General features: G+C 48.3%; 1 protein-coding gene across 1 annotated transcript in view; it reads left to right on the top strand.

The window, feature by feature from the left end:
* LOC119162950 (muscle calcium channel subunit alpha-1-like) overlaps nt 1-15,018 on the top strand; it is a 1,445,695-nt gene that overhangs the window by 895,522 nt on the left and 535,155 nt on the right. The window contains exon 28 of the mRNA XM_075882643.1: nt 8,218-8,364. Coding sequence (XP_075738758.1) covers nt 8,218-8,364 — 147 coding nt within the window. The remainder of the gene's footprint in view (nt 1-8,217; nt 8,365-15,018) is intronic.

The raw sequence follows: 15,018 nt of genomic DNA, 5'->3' as shown, positions 1-15,018 counted from the left end.
TTTTTCGACGTGGTCACAGACCACCACGCTCTATGTTGGCTGTCCACCTTAAAAGACCCGTCCAGACGCCTGGGGCATTGGGCACTTCGATTGCAAGAATACGACATCCGTGTCGTATATCGTTCCGGTTGAAAGCATGCGGATGCCGATGCACTTTCGCGATCACCATTAACACCAGATGTGGCTTCTCTGTCACCAGTGTTTGCCACCTTGTCACAAATCGACACCACTGACATGCTTTTGGAGCAGCGTACAGACCCATACCTTGCATTGTTACTCGACTACCTTACCGATCCGTCTGTTGTCCCTTCCACGAGAGCGCTACGCCGGCAAGCAGCCCACTTTTCCGTGCGAGACAACATTCTGTACCGCCGCAACTATATGCCTGGTGGTCGAAAGGGGCTCCTTGGTGTCCCAGCTCATATGCGCTCTGATATCTGCATGAATTTTCATGCAGATCCCCAAAGTGCTCAAGCAGGTGTCCTGAAAACCTACGAAAGGCTGCGCCAACGATATAACTGGCGAGGAATGTATCGCTTTGTGCAGAAATACGTTCAATCTTGCACCGCTTGCCAACAGAACAAGACACCTCCGCGGCGCCTTACTGGCATGTTACAGCCGCTCCCATGCCCTGCTCGCCCATTCGACCGCGTGGGTATCGACCTCTGTAGCCCCCTCCTATATAGTCGCTCTGGAAACCGGTGATGTATTGCCAGCGTCGATCATCTGACATGCTACGCTGGGACTGCAGCTCTACCGGCAGCGACCTCCCACGAAGTTGCACTCTTCATTCTGCGCAGCTTCATTCTCCGCCATGGGGCTTCACGGGAATTACTCAGTGATAGGGGCGGAGTTCCTGTCGGAGGTCATACAAGCTATTCTCGCTCAATGCAACATCATACACCGGAGAGCTACCGCATATCATCCACAGACGAATGGTCTCACTGAACGGTTCAACCGCACACTTGGCGACATGCTGAGGATGTACATCTCCTCCAACCACACTAACTGGGACGCTATATTACTTTTTGTTACATTCGCTTATAACACCGCGACGCAAGCGACTACCGGTTTTTTCCCGTTCTTTCAGTTGTACGGCCGCGAACCATCCCACCAACTCGACACCATACTCCCGTACCGCCCTGTTGCATCGGAGTGCTCCCCGCTTTCGGAAGTCGCCAGATACGCAGAAGACTGCTGTCAGTTGCCTCGGTCTATGACAAGTCAGGCTCAAGGTCTACAAAAGACCCGATATGACGACGTTCATCACATAGCGCCTACGTTTCGTACTGGCTCTCTTGTGGGGCTTTGGGTGCCCCCGCACGTTCCTTGCCTTTCTTCCAAGCTTCTGGCCTGGTACCATGGTCCATACCGTGTCATTGACGCAACCTCGCTGGTGAATTACATCATCGAGCCCCTAAACGCAATCGTCAGACTTGCGCCGTCGAAGACGTGAAAGCGTACACGTCGACCATCTCAAGCCATACTAAGACCCCCTCATTGTGCCTACTCCCTGAGTCGCAAGGATGGCTACTCTTCATCCCGGGGGTATTGTAGTGGAGCATACACACTAGCGCGTATGCGCCCTAAAAAGAGAGCAAAAAACCTCGTGCTCTGATTGTGCGAGAACCTGTGCCGCCTTTGCCAGACTTGCCGTTCGCCCATTTTTCGTCGCGACCTCGTTGCGATTCCTCTGTTCGTATAAACATCATCGCAGATCGAACAGCACAAACTTGGCCGTGCATATTTCGCACTGGAAGATAGCGTTCACGTGTGGTATGAGAACCGCGAGGCTACATTCCAATCTTGGGAAGATTTCCGTCGAAAGCTCCTCGCTGAATTTTTGAACTCGGACCGACAGGATCGCGCACAGAGTGATTGAGGCCCGCGTGCAAAACCCAATGAAAGAACCACCATGTACGCAGATGGTATGATTCGTCTGTTTCGGCGAGCTGACCCTGACATGCCCGAGGCGAAGAAGGTGCGTCACCTAATGCAGGGTGTTAAGGAACAAGTGTTTGCGGGCGTCGAAAGAAATCCACCTAGAACTATATTTGAATTCATAAGAGAGACGACTCCCATCGAGCGACACTGCAACAACGACGCCAACACTTTGACCACCTGCGGAACCACACGGCAGTAAGTGCTGCAGCTCAGAACACCGCCGTATGCGAAAGTTCTCTGCGACAAATGATTAGGGAAATACTGCGTGAGGAACTTCAGGCCATCTGCGTTCCCCCTGCCCAACCGCCAATCCCATCTGTTGCCGAAATCGTCCGCCAGGAGTTGAGGCAAGCCATTACACCACCCGCGCAAAGTCCTGAGCCACATCCAGCGAGCTACGCTGATGTGGTCCGTCGCCCTCCACCGACATTTGTGGCGAAGCCCTTCCAGCCACGACGCGCCGCCGTACCTTGGTGTCAACGGGACTCTACGAGAAGATCACCAGTTCGCCGAACTGACCTATGGTGCATGGCCGACCATCGACCTATTTGCTTCAGCTGCCGAGAACCCGGTCACATTGCCCGCTATTGCCGTCATGGCGATTCCGGGCTCGGGAACTTTTCTCGTCCCACTTCTTTCCGCTCAGAAGACCACCGTGCCCACGATGCCGATCAACTATCGCCTGCCCAGCAACCCCACCGCGTAGCTGGTGATCTGCATCACCTGCGAGCCACCGTGACTTCCCTCAAAGCTACCCGGACGTCACCAGAGGCCCTTCGCCTAGCCCGCGCCAGTGAAACTAACTGATGCGACCTCAGGGAGCAAGGTTGCCAATCGTCGAGACACTGAAAAGTTCCCCCTATCTTCGCAAGAAGGTATGACGACAACGACGATGAATACGACGACGAATACTTATGCCGATGAAGTTGTACGTGCCGATCTGAGCGTTCTCACTGACGGACATCAAGTTACAGCACTGGTAGACACTGGCGCCGACTTCTCAATCATACGACAAGAGCTCGCCGACCGCCTTAAAAGGTCAAGACACCGTGGACAGGGTCGCACATGATGAGTGCTGGTGGTCAGCTTATGACTCCCACGGGTAAATGCACCACTAGAGCTCGCATCAGGGATTCTAGCTTCGTGGCCACCTTTGTCCCGTTGCCAGATCGCTGTAAAGAGTTAATTTTAGGCATGGATTTTCTTCAAGATCATGGCGCTGTTATCAACATCCCTCAACGTATGGTGACATTTTGCGCACGTCCATATGCCGACAACAGCAGCCAAGAGCCACGCGGCCGTTTGCGAATAGCCAACGGTGTGACAATCCCACCGAGATCCTGCTGCCTTGTGTCGGTGTCCAGTGGGTGTCCTTGCTATAACGATGTGATAGCGGAGCACTTATTTGCTCTTTTGTTCACGCAAGGCATTTCCATCCCGAGGGGCGTACTGGAACATACTGGTGGACAGGCAGAAGTGCTCTTCACGAACTTCAGCAACGAGCGCCGTCAAATCCATAAGGGTACCGCAATGACCTATTACGACGATGTAGACCAAGCCGGGAATTGTTTTGCCTTGCAACCAGATGACGTGGCTGTCCCCGCCTTGACAACTCTGTCGGTGGACATCTGCTCTACGCTACCGCCCTCTGTTAGGAAGCACCTGTTTGAACGTATATACCAGTTCGAAGACAGCTTTTCGCGTACGTCAAAGGTTCAGCAAACACCATTGACCAAGCACCGAATCATTACTGAAGACAACACGCGACCGATTCGGCAGAACCCCTACCGTGTGGCTCCGAAAGAGCGCGAGGAGATTCAAAAGCAAGTAAGTGCATAAAATGCTCGCGGATGACGCCATACAACCTTCGAAAACTCCTTGGGCATGGTTTTGATCAAGAAAAAAGACGGCGGCTTGCGCTTCTGTATTGATTATCGCAAGTTGAACCAAGTCACAAAGAAAGACGTCTATCCACTGCCCCGCATAGACGATTCACTCGATCGGCTCCGTCATGTGCGCTATTTCTATTCAATAGACCTCAGAAGCGGCTACTGGCAGATAGAAGTTGACGAGAGAGATCGTGAAAAAACGGCCTTCGTGACGCCCGATGGCCTATATGAATTTAAGGTGCTTCCTTTTGGGTTGTGCTCGGCGCCAGGCACTTTTCAGTGTCTTATGGACACCGTACTATCAGGCTTGAAGTGGCAAACGTGCTTGGTCTATCTGGACGATGTTATTGTATTCTCAGCAACATTCGAGGAACATCTCAGCCGTTTATTCACCGTCCTCCAAGCCATACGTTCGGCCGGCCTTACTTCAAAACCGGAAAAATGTCATTTTGGTTTTAACAAATTCAGCTTCCTAGGCCACGTCATCAGTCACGAGGGTGTTCGACCTGACCCGGCCAAAATGCACGTCGTAAAGCAATTTCCTGCACCACGTGGCGAAAAGGCCGTGAGACGCTTCTTAGGGTTGTGCGCCTATTACCGGCAATTTATCCAGGACTTATCGTCTATTGCGGCGCTATTGACACGACTCACACGGGAGGACGTCCCGTTCTTTTGGGGAGAACAACAGCAAATGGCATTCAGTGAACCACGACATGACTGCAAACACCTCCAGTCCTCGCGCACTTCGACCAGGAAGCCCCTACAGCACTGCACACTGACGCCAGCAATGTAGGTCTGGGTGCCGCTCTAGTGCAGTGGCAAGACGGCTGTGAAAGAGTAATAGCCTACGCCAGCAGAACTCTCTCTCGTACGGAGGAGAACTACTCGACTGCTGAGAAGGAGTGTCTCGCCGTGGTGTGGGAGCTCATCAAATGTCGTCCATATTTGTACGGCCTCTCTTTCAAGGTTGTTAGCGACCATCACTCTTTGTGCTGGCTCACCAACCTTACAGATCCATCTGGCTGTTAGGCTGGCTGGAGCCTAAGGCTTGCTTCAAGAGTGCGACATGACCATCGTCCATAAATCTGGGAAGCGGCGCACCGACGCCGACTGTCTCTCATGGTCACCAGTAGAGACTGTCGCTCCTGATAACGAAAACGTCGACGCGGCATTCTTGGGATTTGTCAACACGGCCACTATTGCAAGGGAGCAGCGCAGTGACCCCGAGCTGTAACCACTGATTGAATATTTAGAAGGAAGACGTAAGGAGGTGCCATGGTGATTTGACAGAGGACTGCCATCTTTTTGCTTGCGAAACCATGTTCATTATACGAAAAACTTCTCACCAACCGGCAACCCGCACTTGCTTGTCGTGCCTGCCTCTCTTCGAAAAGAAATTATGGAAGCGTGCCATGGTGAAGCAACTTCTGGTCATCTAGGCTACACCCGAACATTGTGCCGACTACGATGCAAGTACTACTGGCCAAAGTTACCCGCTGCTGTTAACCATCACATGTGAACTTGCACCGACTGCCAAAGACGCAAAGCACCTTCCAGCAAGCCAGCCGGTCATTTACATCTAGTCGAAGCACCAGCGAAGCCGTTCACCGAGATTGGAATGGATTTCCTGGGTCCCTTTCCAACTTCCACAACAGGGAACAGATGGATAATCGTGGCCACTGATTACCTCTCCCGTTATGTGGAGACTAAAGATATGCAGTCCAGCACAGCAGCAGAAGCCGCTGAGTTCTTCATTGAAAATATCGTCCTTCAGCACGGCGCTCCGACAGCACTGATCACAGACAGAGGACCGGCCTTCACCGCAGAGCTTTTGGAGTCGGTTTTCAGACTCAGCGGTACAGCTCACCGGAGAACAACTGCATACCATCCGCAGACAAACGGACTGACGGAGCGCCTCAATAGGACCCTCACATACATGTCAGCACGTACGTTGACACGGAATATAAAAACTGGGATCAGATATTGCCGTACGTGGCCTTTGCCTATAATACCGCTCGACAAGAAACCACTGGAATGACGCCGTTTAGTCTGATCTATGGTCGTGAAGTCACGACAACGTTGGGGGCCATGTTGCCGCATGAGTGTGACGACATCCATGTAGACGCCGAAGAGTTCACTCAGAGCGCCAAGGAAGCCAGACAGCCCGCGCGTGTGCGCATCTGTCATCAACAGCGTCAAGATGCACAATGGTATGACCCCCGACACAAATTTAATAGCTACACACCAGGCGACAAGGTCCGGGTTTGGATTCCGATACGTCGACGTGGACTGTCGGAAAAACTGCTGAGACGATACTTTGACCCATAAAGCGTCACGCGACGCTTGAACGACGTGAACTATGAAGTTGTTTCCGACACTGACTGTAGTTCTAAGTGCCAAAAGCCTTTACACTAAGTCGTCCACGTTGTGCGTATGAAACCGTATTTAACGAGTTGACGCGACCCCTTCATACGCCTGGTAGAGCGCCTAAGTTGCGCATTGGGACGATGCCTCTTTCCGAGGGAGGCGAAAGTCACGTGCTTGTCAATAAGAAAGACAATGGCAGTTGTGCATGTGCCATGAAGTAGAATGAATTTGATGAAAAAGAACTCTTTTGCGCGTTCTATTAAAAAGAACCGACCGGCTTCTGGTGTCTCAATCTCTGAAGCAAGACCTCTGTTTTAACGTCGTGACAATATGAATATATATTCATATGACCAGATCTCCACAAGTATGTTGCAGTGATGTGCACTTAACAAGGCGTAATTACATGAAATCGGCGTCTCTCATAATCATATGGTGGTTTTGGGACGTTAAACCCCACATATCATCATTACATGAAATTGCTAGCAACCATTAATTATGGTACGAAGACAATGACACTTCGTGTTTATATCCTATACTTTTGAAATATAGTCATCTTTTTAAGGCAATCCACACGAACATATAACTAAGTAGGCGGAAACCTCTGTTTGACGGGGTAACATACAATTTAGTATAGAACTGACCATTCTAGTCAGCACTATTACTTTACTAACTGGATAGTAAATTTCACTGAGCTTCATTTAACTTCCCTTACTAAGAGGCTAGTGCAGTTTGTGACAAGTGAATGGTTAGTGTTTAGCCGCGGCGCGGTGGTCTTGTGGTCAAGGCCCTCGGCTGCTGACCCACAGGTTGCGGGATCGAATCCAAGCTGCCGCGGCGGCGTTTTCGATGGAGGTAAAAATGCTGTGGCCCAATTTCTCAGCTCTAGGAGCATGTAAAAGAACCCAGGCGGTCGAAATTTCCGGAGTCCTACTCTACGGCGTCTTTGAAAATCATACGGTGCTTCCGGGGCGGTAAACACGACATATCAATCAATGGTTAGTAGTTATTTACTTAGTATGCTGACATTTCTTCTTGTATGCTTGTTGGTGTTTGGTAGCTATAGCAGTGCTTGGCGTGGATGCCTGGTGGCACATCTTTATTCTGGCGGTTAACAAGCGTTGTCATGATTTAGCCCTTGTAGAAGCGGACGCATACAACTGGCCACAGCAAAAGTGGCGGCAACACACACATAAGAAACCCTGGCACTTGATACGCACACATTCAAAGCGTCGTCGTTTGACTAGAGAAACACAAAGCTGTGCGTTCTGCAGTAAACGGTAACCTACGTAAGCACTCATACGTACCATGCATCATACTTCAGGAACTAGAGTGTCTAGCTCGAGCCATCAACAAGGCAAGGCATTACACTTCCTCCTGACGTTTCTCTTACTTCCCTTAAAGCTGTAACTACCCAAATACTCTCTGTTGGCACTCGTTGCTCACATGATTGACTTCATCGATTCTAGAAGGCGAAAGCATCTACCGAAAAGCAAGGTCACAGTGAAATAGAAAAGGAATTAAATTTTAAAGGAAGAATATTGTGTATCCTCATGAATAAGCCTGGTGACACAGGATGCATAGTGCTTAGCGCTAATCCTCGCGGACCCAGATGCCGGCTGTTAAATTTCCAGGTCATACAAATCAATTCAAATTCTTTTCTGTTCTTTCTTCTTTTGCCTGTGTGTATTTCACCGACGTCACATCCGTGGCGGAAATGTCAGTGACGTTTTGATGAACGCCGGCATGATACCCGCTTTGTGATAAAAATAAACAATAAATAGAGTGAATCGCACACATTTTATAAAGTAGATGAGCGTGGTTTTTTGAAGGTGAGGCACACAGGCTTTGTGTGTGAGAGCAGGTGATGTGTTGAGATATTTTGCCCGTGCTGCTCTTTTAAGTACTTTAGAAATAGTTAACTTGATTATAACAACGCATATTAGTCGTGTCTCATTCGTTGTCACTGTGATTGTACACCTCGCCGGTGACTCTCATACGTGTGCCTCTTGTTGTGCAGGGGAAAGTTCATCGTGTTCGCCGAAGGCGATATAACGCGACCGTCCGAGGAGAGCCGGATGTGGGAACAGAACAACTTCCATTTTGACGACGTCCTCAAAGCCATGCTGACGCTGTTTACAGTTTCCACCTTCGAAGGGTGGCCAGAGTAAGCAATTTCTTCGGCTCCACGCGTGTTTTTTGCTTTCCTTTTGATGTATTCGGCTTCCACCTACAAAGCAATGTTCGGGACGGGTACAAGAATTGTTGGTGTTGATACATAGTGAAACTTTTGGGAGGACAAAAAAGGTCGCGCTTCGTAATTTCACTTCTACGTGTTTTTTGATTTTGTACGTTCCAGAAGTTCCACAATGTTTTGGAAGCTTTGCGATTGTTAAGACTATAGTGGTAACGTAGGAAGTTACGGTCACGGTAGTGTACAAAAGCCTATGCACTCCACGAATCATCACATTATGAACCCTTCGGGGAACAAGTTGGCCCACTCAAGAGTTTCACCTTGAACAGTCGAGTTGCACCTAATTCACCATCACGACCGTTTATTTATTTATTTCTTATAATACTCTAGGGGCCCGGGGGCATTACAGTATGTTGACAGTGGCACCCTAATCACACTGGCTGTGACAAGACGGCACTTTTTCAGGTAAAGCTTCACGCGCGAATAGCCCTTCTCAAGTTCTATGTAATGCACTACCTTCTTTTGTGTGCTTTGCTGCATCGGCATGTCAAATGGCTCAGCTAGACCACAACACAGCACAGCTTCCCCCCCCCCCCCGACCTGCCAATACAGAGACATTCTTGTTCAGATCGGCATATAGTTGGCAGCACCGTTTCTGTGGCGTGTGGATAGGCAATCGGTGGCCCGTATACAGATACATGCAGCAGTGGTTTGTTGCGTGCAGTTTGAACCGATGTATAGTTGGTAAATAAAATTATTTAAATGAACTTTACTGGCGATATCTGCGCTCATATCTGCCGAATCGATGCCTGAAGACCATGGAACGTTAGTATTACTGGCGAGTCAAGCGCATTCAGCCTATTAAAGGAAGGCTGACCCTGGGTGACTGACTGAACATTTTAGCCCTAAATCGTGTTACTGCTGTGTTGATTGCACGTGTTTATTTAGCTTATGTTCCACCTATACGCACTGCTGTAGCATGGATGAACTACCTATTTACTCCTCGTTCATTTGGATACAAAGAAAAGACAGAAAAAAAAGATCCTAGAAAGTCCGCACATCGGTATGATGAGTTCAGTACCATTTTCCGCTCGAATACGCTTGCGCAATTTGTTCTCCTTCTGTTCATCTTAAACTTTTGGACAGCCAATAGGTCGAGCTAGGAAAGCATATGTTTGAGAGCACTTAACGCTGCATCGACGTTTATTACGTATGCACATATTTTTGCACTACTAAAAGTAGGAAATGTTTGGAAGAGTTCAGCAGAAACCTGTCGTCAATTACGAGCATGACAGTGATACGACAAAATTCCGGTTACTCTATGTTATGAGCATATTTTTTTTATTGAACAAAAAATGGTCTTTGGCTTCTTTGAGTCAATAACAATGCCACTCAAACGCTAAAGGCAATGTAAAAATGTTATGAGATTCGCTGTGAAATTATACAACATAAATGTAGGGCACGCCAACTGATTGAATTTTGAACCTCATAGTCTTTTAGAGTTCCTGCGTAAATTTCAACCCAAGGTAAGATTGCGCACGGCAAATTCGATTGAAGTACACATCAAGCACCAAAGTTGCACACTTTACAGTAAGACAGTAAGTTGAGCCAGTTGGTTAGGATCCATCGTGAACTTATAGCGCGACACCAGAAAAAATACAGGACAGGGAAGGAGCAAAAAAGAAAGAAAAGACGGTGCCGTCTTTTCTTTCTCTTTTGCTCCTTCCCTGTCCTGTATTTTTTCTGGTGTTGCGCTGTAAGTAAGTTCACGATTGCACACTTTACTTAATAGTAATATTTCTCAGTAGTGATACCACGGCTAGATAAACACTACTAAGGCTCATCGCATAATCGATAAACTAGAGGGCCATAGTTATACACCTAAAAGGAACGCACTAGTACGTTGTTTATAGAGCCTAGTGTTTGTTTACAACCCAACCGAGTCGCTAAAGCGCTGCATTCACACACCCTTTAACAGTACTGTAGTGAGGATGACAATTATATCGCCATAATAGCACGGATATGTTTTTTTTTGTTCTTGTGACGGATGGTAGGCACCATGCGCTCGAAGGCGTTTTTGGCCGATTTTCTAACGCATCTTTTTCTATAGGATGAGGTACTGACGTGCCCCTCCTCTTCCGACTTCCGTGTAACAAAAATTAGGAGATCCCACACACAGTGGGAGTCGATGATATGCGAAGCACGAATGAGACAGGTTGATATGTCACTTTAAAATCAGCACAACGCAACGAGGTGGAAATAAATGATGCCATATATGACTTCCGTGTCATGATGATCATGCTTGTATGTGCCGTTTACCTTCGTCATCTATTCATGTCACGTGAAAACAAATTTATTATGAGTGAAGCTAGCTAAGCGGCCGCCAGTGCATCATGAGCGTCACATGCAGTAATGTTGTTACATGACACGCATCTCATGATTATCATATTTGCTCCAGTCACATACCTTCAACATCCATTCACGTACCGTAACACCAAGTTTGGTATATGTAACGCTATCGAAACGGCCGTGAGCGCATCATGAGTGTGTCATGTAGTTATGTTGTTACATGACATGCATGTCATGATTTTCACGTTAAGATCTGTCGTTTGTGTTCACCATGCAATCATGTCATACCATACCAGTTTTGCAACATGTCATTAGAACGAAACCACCGCAAGAGCAGCAGTAGCATGAAATATAGATCATGACATTCATGGCACACATTTCATGATTTTCATGGTATGACTTTTCAAATATCTTCTTCATACAGTCATGTTATGCCATAGCAAGTTTGGTATCAATACCATTAGCCAAACGGCCTAGAGAACTAAAAGTCGTAGGCAGCTAGATAGAGAGGTAGATAGACAGACACACGGACAGACAGACAGATAGAAAGGCAGGCAGGCAGGCAGGCAGGCAGGCAGGCAGGCAGGCAGGCAGCTAGACCACAACACAGCACAGCTTCCCCCCCCCCCCACCTGCCAATACAGAGACATTCTTGTTGAGATCGGCATATAGTTGGCAGCACCGTTTCTGTGGCGTGTGGATAGGCTTCATCAGGCAGGCAGGCAACACAGCACAGCTCCCCCCCCCCCCCACCTGCCAATACCGAGACATTCTTGTTGAGATCGGCATATAGTTGGCAGCACCGTTTCTGTGGCGTGTGGATAGGCTTCATCAGGCAGGCAGGCAGGCAGGCAGGCGGGCAGGCGGGCGGGCGAACGGGCGAACGGGCGGGCGGGCGGGCGGGCAGGCAGGCAGGCAGGCAGGCAGGCAGGCAGGCAGGCAGGCAGGCATATAGATAGATAGATAGATAGATAGATAGATAGATAGATAGATAGATAGATAGATAGATAGACAGACAGACAGACAGACAGACAGACAGACAGACAGACAGACAGACAGACAGACAGACAGACAGACAGACAGACAGACAGACAGACAGACAGACAGACAGACAGACAGACAGACAGACAGACAGACAGACAGACAGATAGATAGATAGATAGATAGATAGATAGATAGATAGATAGATAGATAGATAGATAGATAGATAGATAGATAGATAGATAGATAGATAGATAGAGACGCTCAAAGTCACCGAAGTTCGCCAAGAAATGCTTCGGATTTAAAAGAGGCAGATCTCACATACAGTGAGAATCGATGATATGTGAAGCACGAGCGAGAGAGGTTGATACGCCACTTTAAAATCAGCACTACGCAACAAAGTGGAGGGAAATGATGCCATATATGACTTCCGTGTCATGATTATCATGCTTGGATGTGCTGTTTGCCTTCGTCACTTCACGCCATAACAAATTTAGCTAATGTGGAGCTAGCGAAGCGGCTGCGAGCACGCTATGAGCGTGGTGGGTTGTCTTGTCGTTACATGACGCCTGTGTCAGGAATACCATGTTTGCATCAGTCATGCATTTCGTCACCCGTTGACGTCACGTAACACAAAATTTGGTATATGTGGAGCTAACAAAACGGCCACGAGCAGCACATCATGAAAGGCCCGCTATGCTCCAATGTAGCGTTGACGTGCGCGCACGTTGGGCACAGTGACGCTACGTTAGCGAAACTCAAGCACTCTATAGTGTAACGCCAGGCGTGACCGGCACGACCAGCGTCTGTCGGCGCTGCCCGACGGAGACTGGCGCGAAATGCGACATGCTGCATTTCGCACCGATCCGTTACCCAGACAACACTGCGTCTCTCTCTTTTCTTGACAGAGGGACGCCGGCTGCGCTGGAACGCACATGCGTCAAAGCGACGCGTCGCATGCCTGCGAGTATAAGGCAGGACCCGCGCCTGGCGTGGCAACACCGGTGTGACGCGGCGAAATCAACACCGGCGAGCATGCGCACCACGTCACGTCGTAACGTATTGGCGCCTTGACTGTGGCACGTAGTCATGTTCTCACATGACATGTATACCCGGATTATCGTGTTTGCACCAGTCACATACAGTCGTAATCCTTTGACGTCACGTAATACCAAACTTGGCATAGGTGAAGCTAGCGAAACGGCCGCGAACGCATCATGAGTGTGGCATGTAGTTATGTTCTTACATGACACGCATGTCGTGATTATCAGGCTCAGATGTGTCATTTACCTATGCCGTCCGTTCGTGTTGCGTAATACCGAGTTTCGTACATGTGAAGCTAGCAAAACGACCACTAGCGCATCACGAGCGTGACATGTAGTCATGTTGTTACATGACACACTTGCCATGACATTCATGTTAGGATTTGTCGTTTGTGTTCACCATGCAATCGTGTCATACCATACCAGTTTTGAAACATGTTATGTTACCGAAACCACCGCAAGGGCACTAGGAGCATGAAATGTAAATTATAATATTGATGACATACATGTCATGATTTTCATGTTATGACTTGTCAAATATGTTCTTCATAATGTCATGTTATGTCATACCAAGTTTGGTATTGATACTATTATCGTAACGGCCAGGAGAGCTAAAGGTCGTAGGCGGATAGATAGATAGATAGATAGATAGATAGATAGATAGATAGATAGATAGATAGATAGATAGATGCTTCGCATTTAAAAGAAAAAATCTCCCACTAAACGGAACCATGTGTGGATGCAAAGCAGCGCTAAGTGTTCACTTATTTTGTTTTCGTTCGTTGTTTCCATTTGTCTCTTTCATTGTATTTTTCATTTATGGGTGGAGTTGTACATATGTTGTGTATCGTTTATGTTACCCCCGCCATTCCGTGTATTACCGCGTAGGTCACTTTGATCATGCTCATCACGGGAACTTTGCCTGACGTTAACGCTCCCTTGCACGTGAGGCGCACGTTGAACTGTATGACGTTGTCACAGCCATCACTCTCCATACAGCACGCCCACGACGGCTTTTGAGATGTGCGTTCGGGATACTACCGACATTCCTGAGGTTGTTGTCGAACCAAAGTCAGTCGCACAAACTGCTGCTGTATCCGAACTGCTGTTCGACAAAATTGCGCTTGAATTGTGTGGTTCAGTTTCAGATCATTGTATTTGTCTCGAAAACGTTGATAGATTCTGGCCTCTGACTGACGTTGCCTGCGCTGACTTGGAGACTTGTTACTCGGGTATCTGTTACGTTTCGGCTTCGCGTTACCTCTCAGTCTCAGAGTCCTCGGCTTAATGTTTCCGTTTCATTGCGATAGCAACTTTATGGACACTACGATAGTTATAGCGCGAGAACAAAACGACGACACAAAGACAGAGAGAAGGATACAGAGAAGGACACGAAAGTCCTTCTTGTCTCTGTGTCATCGTTTTGTTCTCGCGCTATAACTATCGTCTTACCATACCATTTAGCCCAAGCTGCCACACTTCTAAGTTATATATGGACACTCTCGGCTGCATTTTTCCGCCGACGTCGTCGTCGATGTCATGCTCCGTACATGTATACGTATCTATATATATGATAACATAAGAAAGAAAAAAATCTAGAAGAAAGACTACGGATCGCGGAATCGAACGTGGGACCTCCGCGTCGTGAACGCGAGGCGTTACCACTGAGCCATCGTGGCTTTCTTTTTCTTTATTACTTTTGCACATCATACAATAATAGTACAGTGCTTAAACAGGGGTCACCGTGGCATACCTCCGTGGACGTCCAAACGGCAAGCTATTTGTATGTACTACTTATCGCTCTTGACATACGTCTGGGGAGGGGGAAGGGACTATTGTGTTTTCAGCATTATCAGCAAGATGGCGCAGTGACCGTGCGGCGGCTCTCATCTCTCACGCGTACTTGGGCCCGCGTAGAAAATACGCGATTGTACGCTTGATCACGCGCCCTTATCTTGAAGTGGGGAGAATCACACGTACCCAGCGCACAAAGGTCCCTGCAATCGTTGCACATCTTTCGTTTGCGAAGAGGGCGCGTTTTTCAGACAGGGCGAAGTAACAACTGAGACGCTTATTCGCGTTCATCTGTACCTGTGAGTACGTTTTGTGCGTCATTTGTGCGTGAGATGCACGGGGCACGTTTTGATGTGCTTGCCATCCTGCGCGTGACCTTCCAATTTGTTGCTATCGCGGTAATTGCTTCGGCTTTGCGGCAAAGCTGTGACTTTTTGTCCTTCGACTTCACGTTGCCTCA

The sequence above is a fragment of the Rhipicephalus microplus genome, unplaced genomic scaffold, assembly GCF_043290135.1.
Source record: "Rhipicephalus microplus isolate Deutch F79 unplaced genomic scaffold, USDA_Rmic scaffold_13, whole genome shotgun sequence".
Taxonomy (NCBI): Eukaryota; Metazoa; Arthropoda; class Arachnida; order Ixodida; family Ixodidae; genus Rhipicephalus; species Rhipicephalus microplus.
This window is presented reverse-complemented; position numbering and strand designations above follow the sequence as displayed.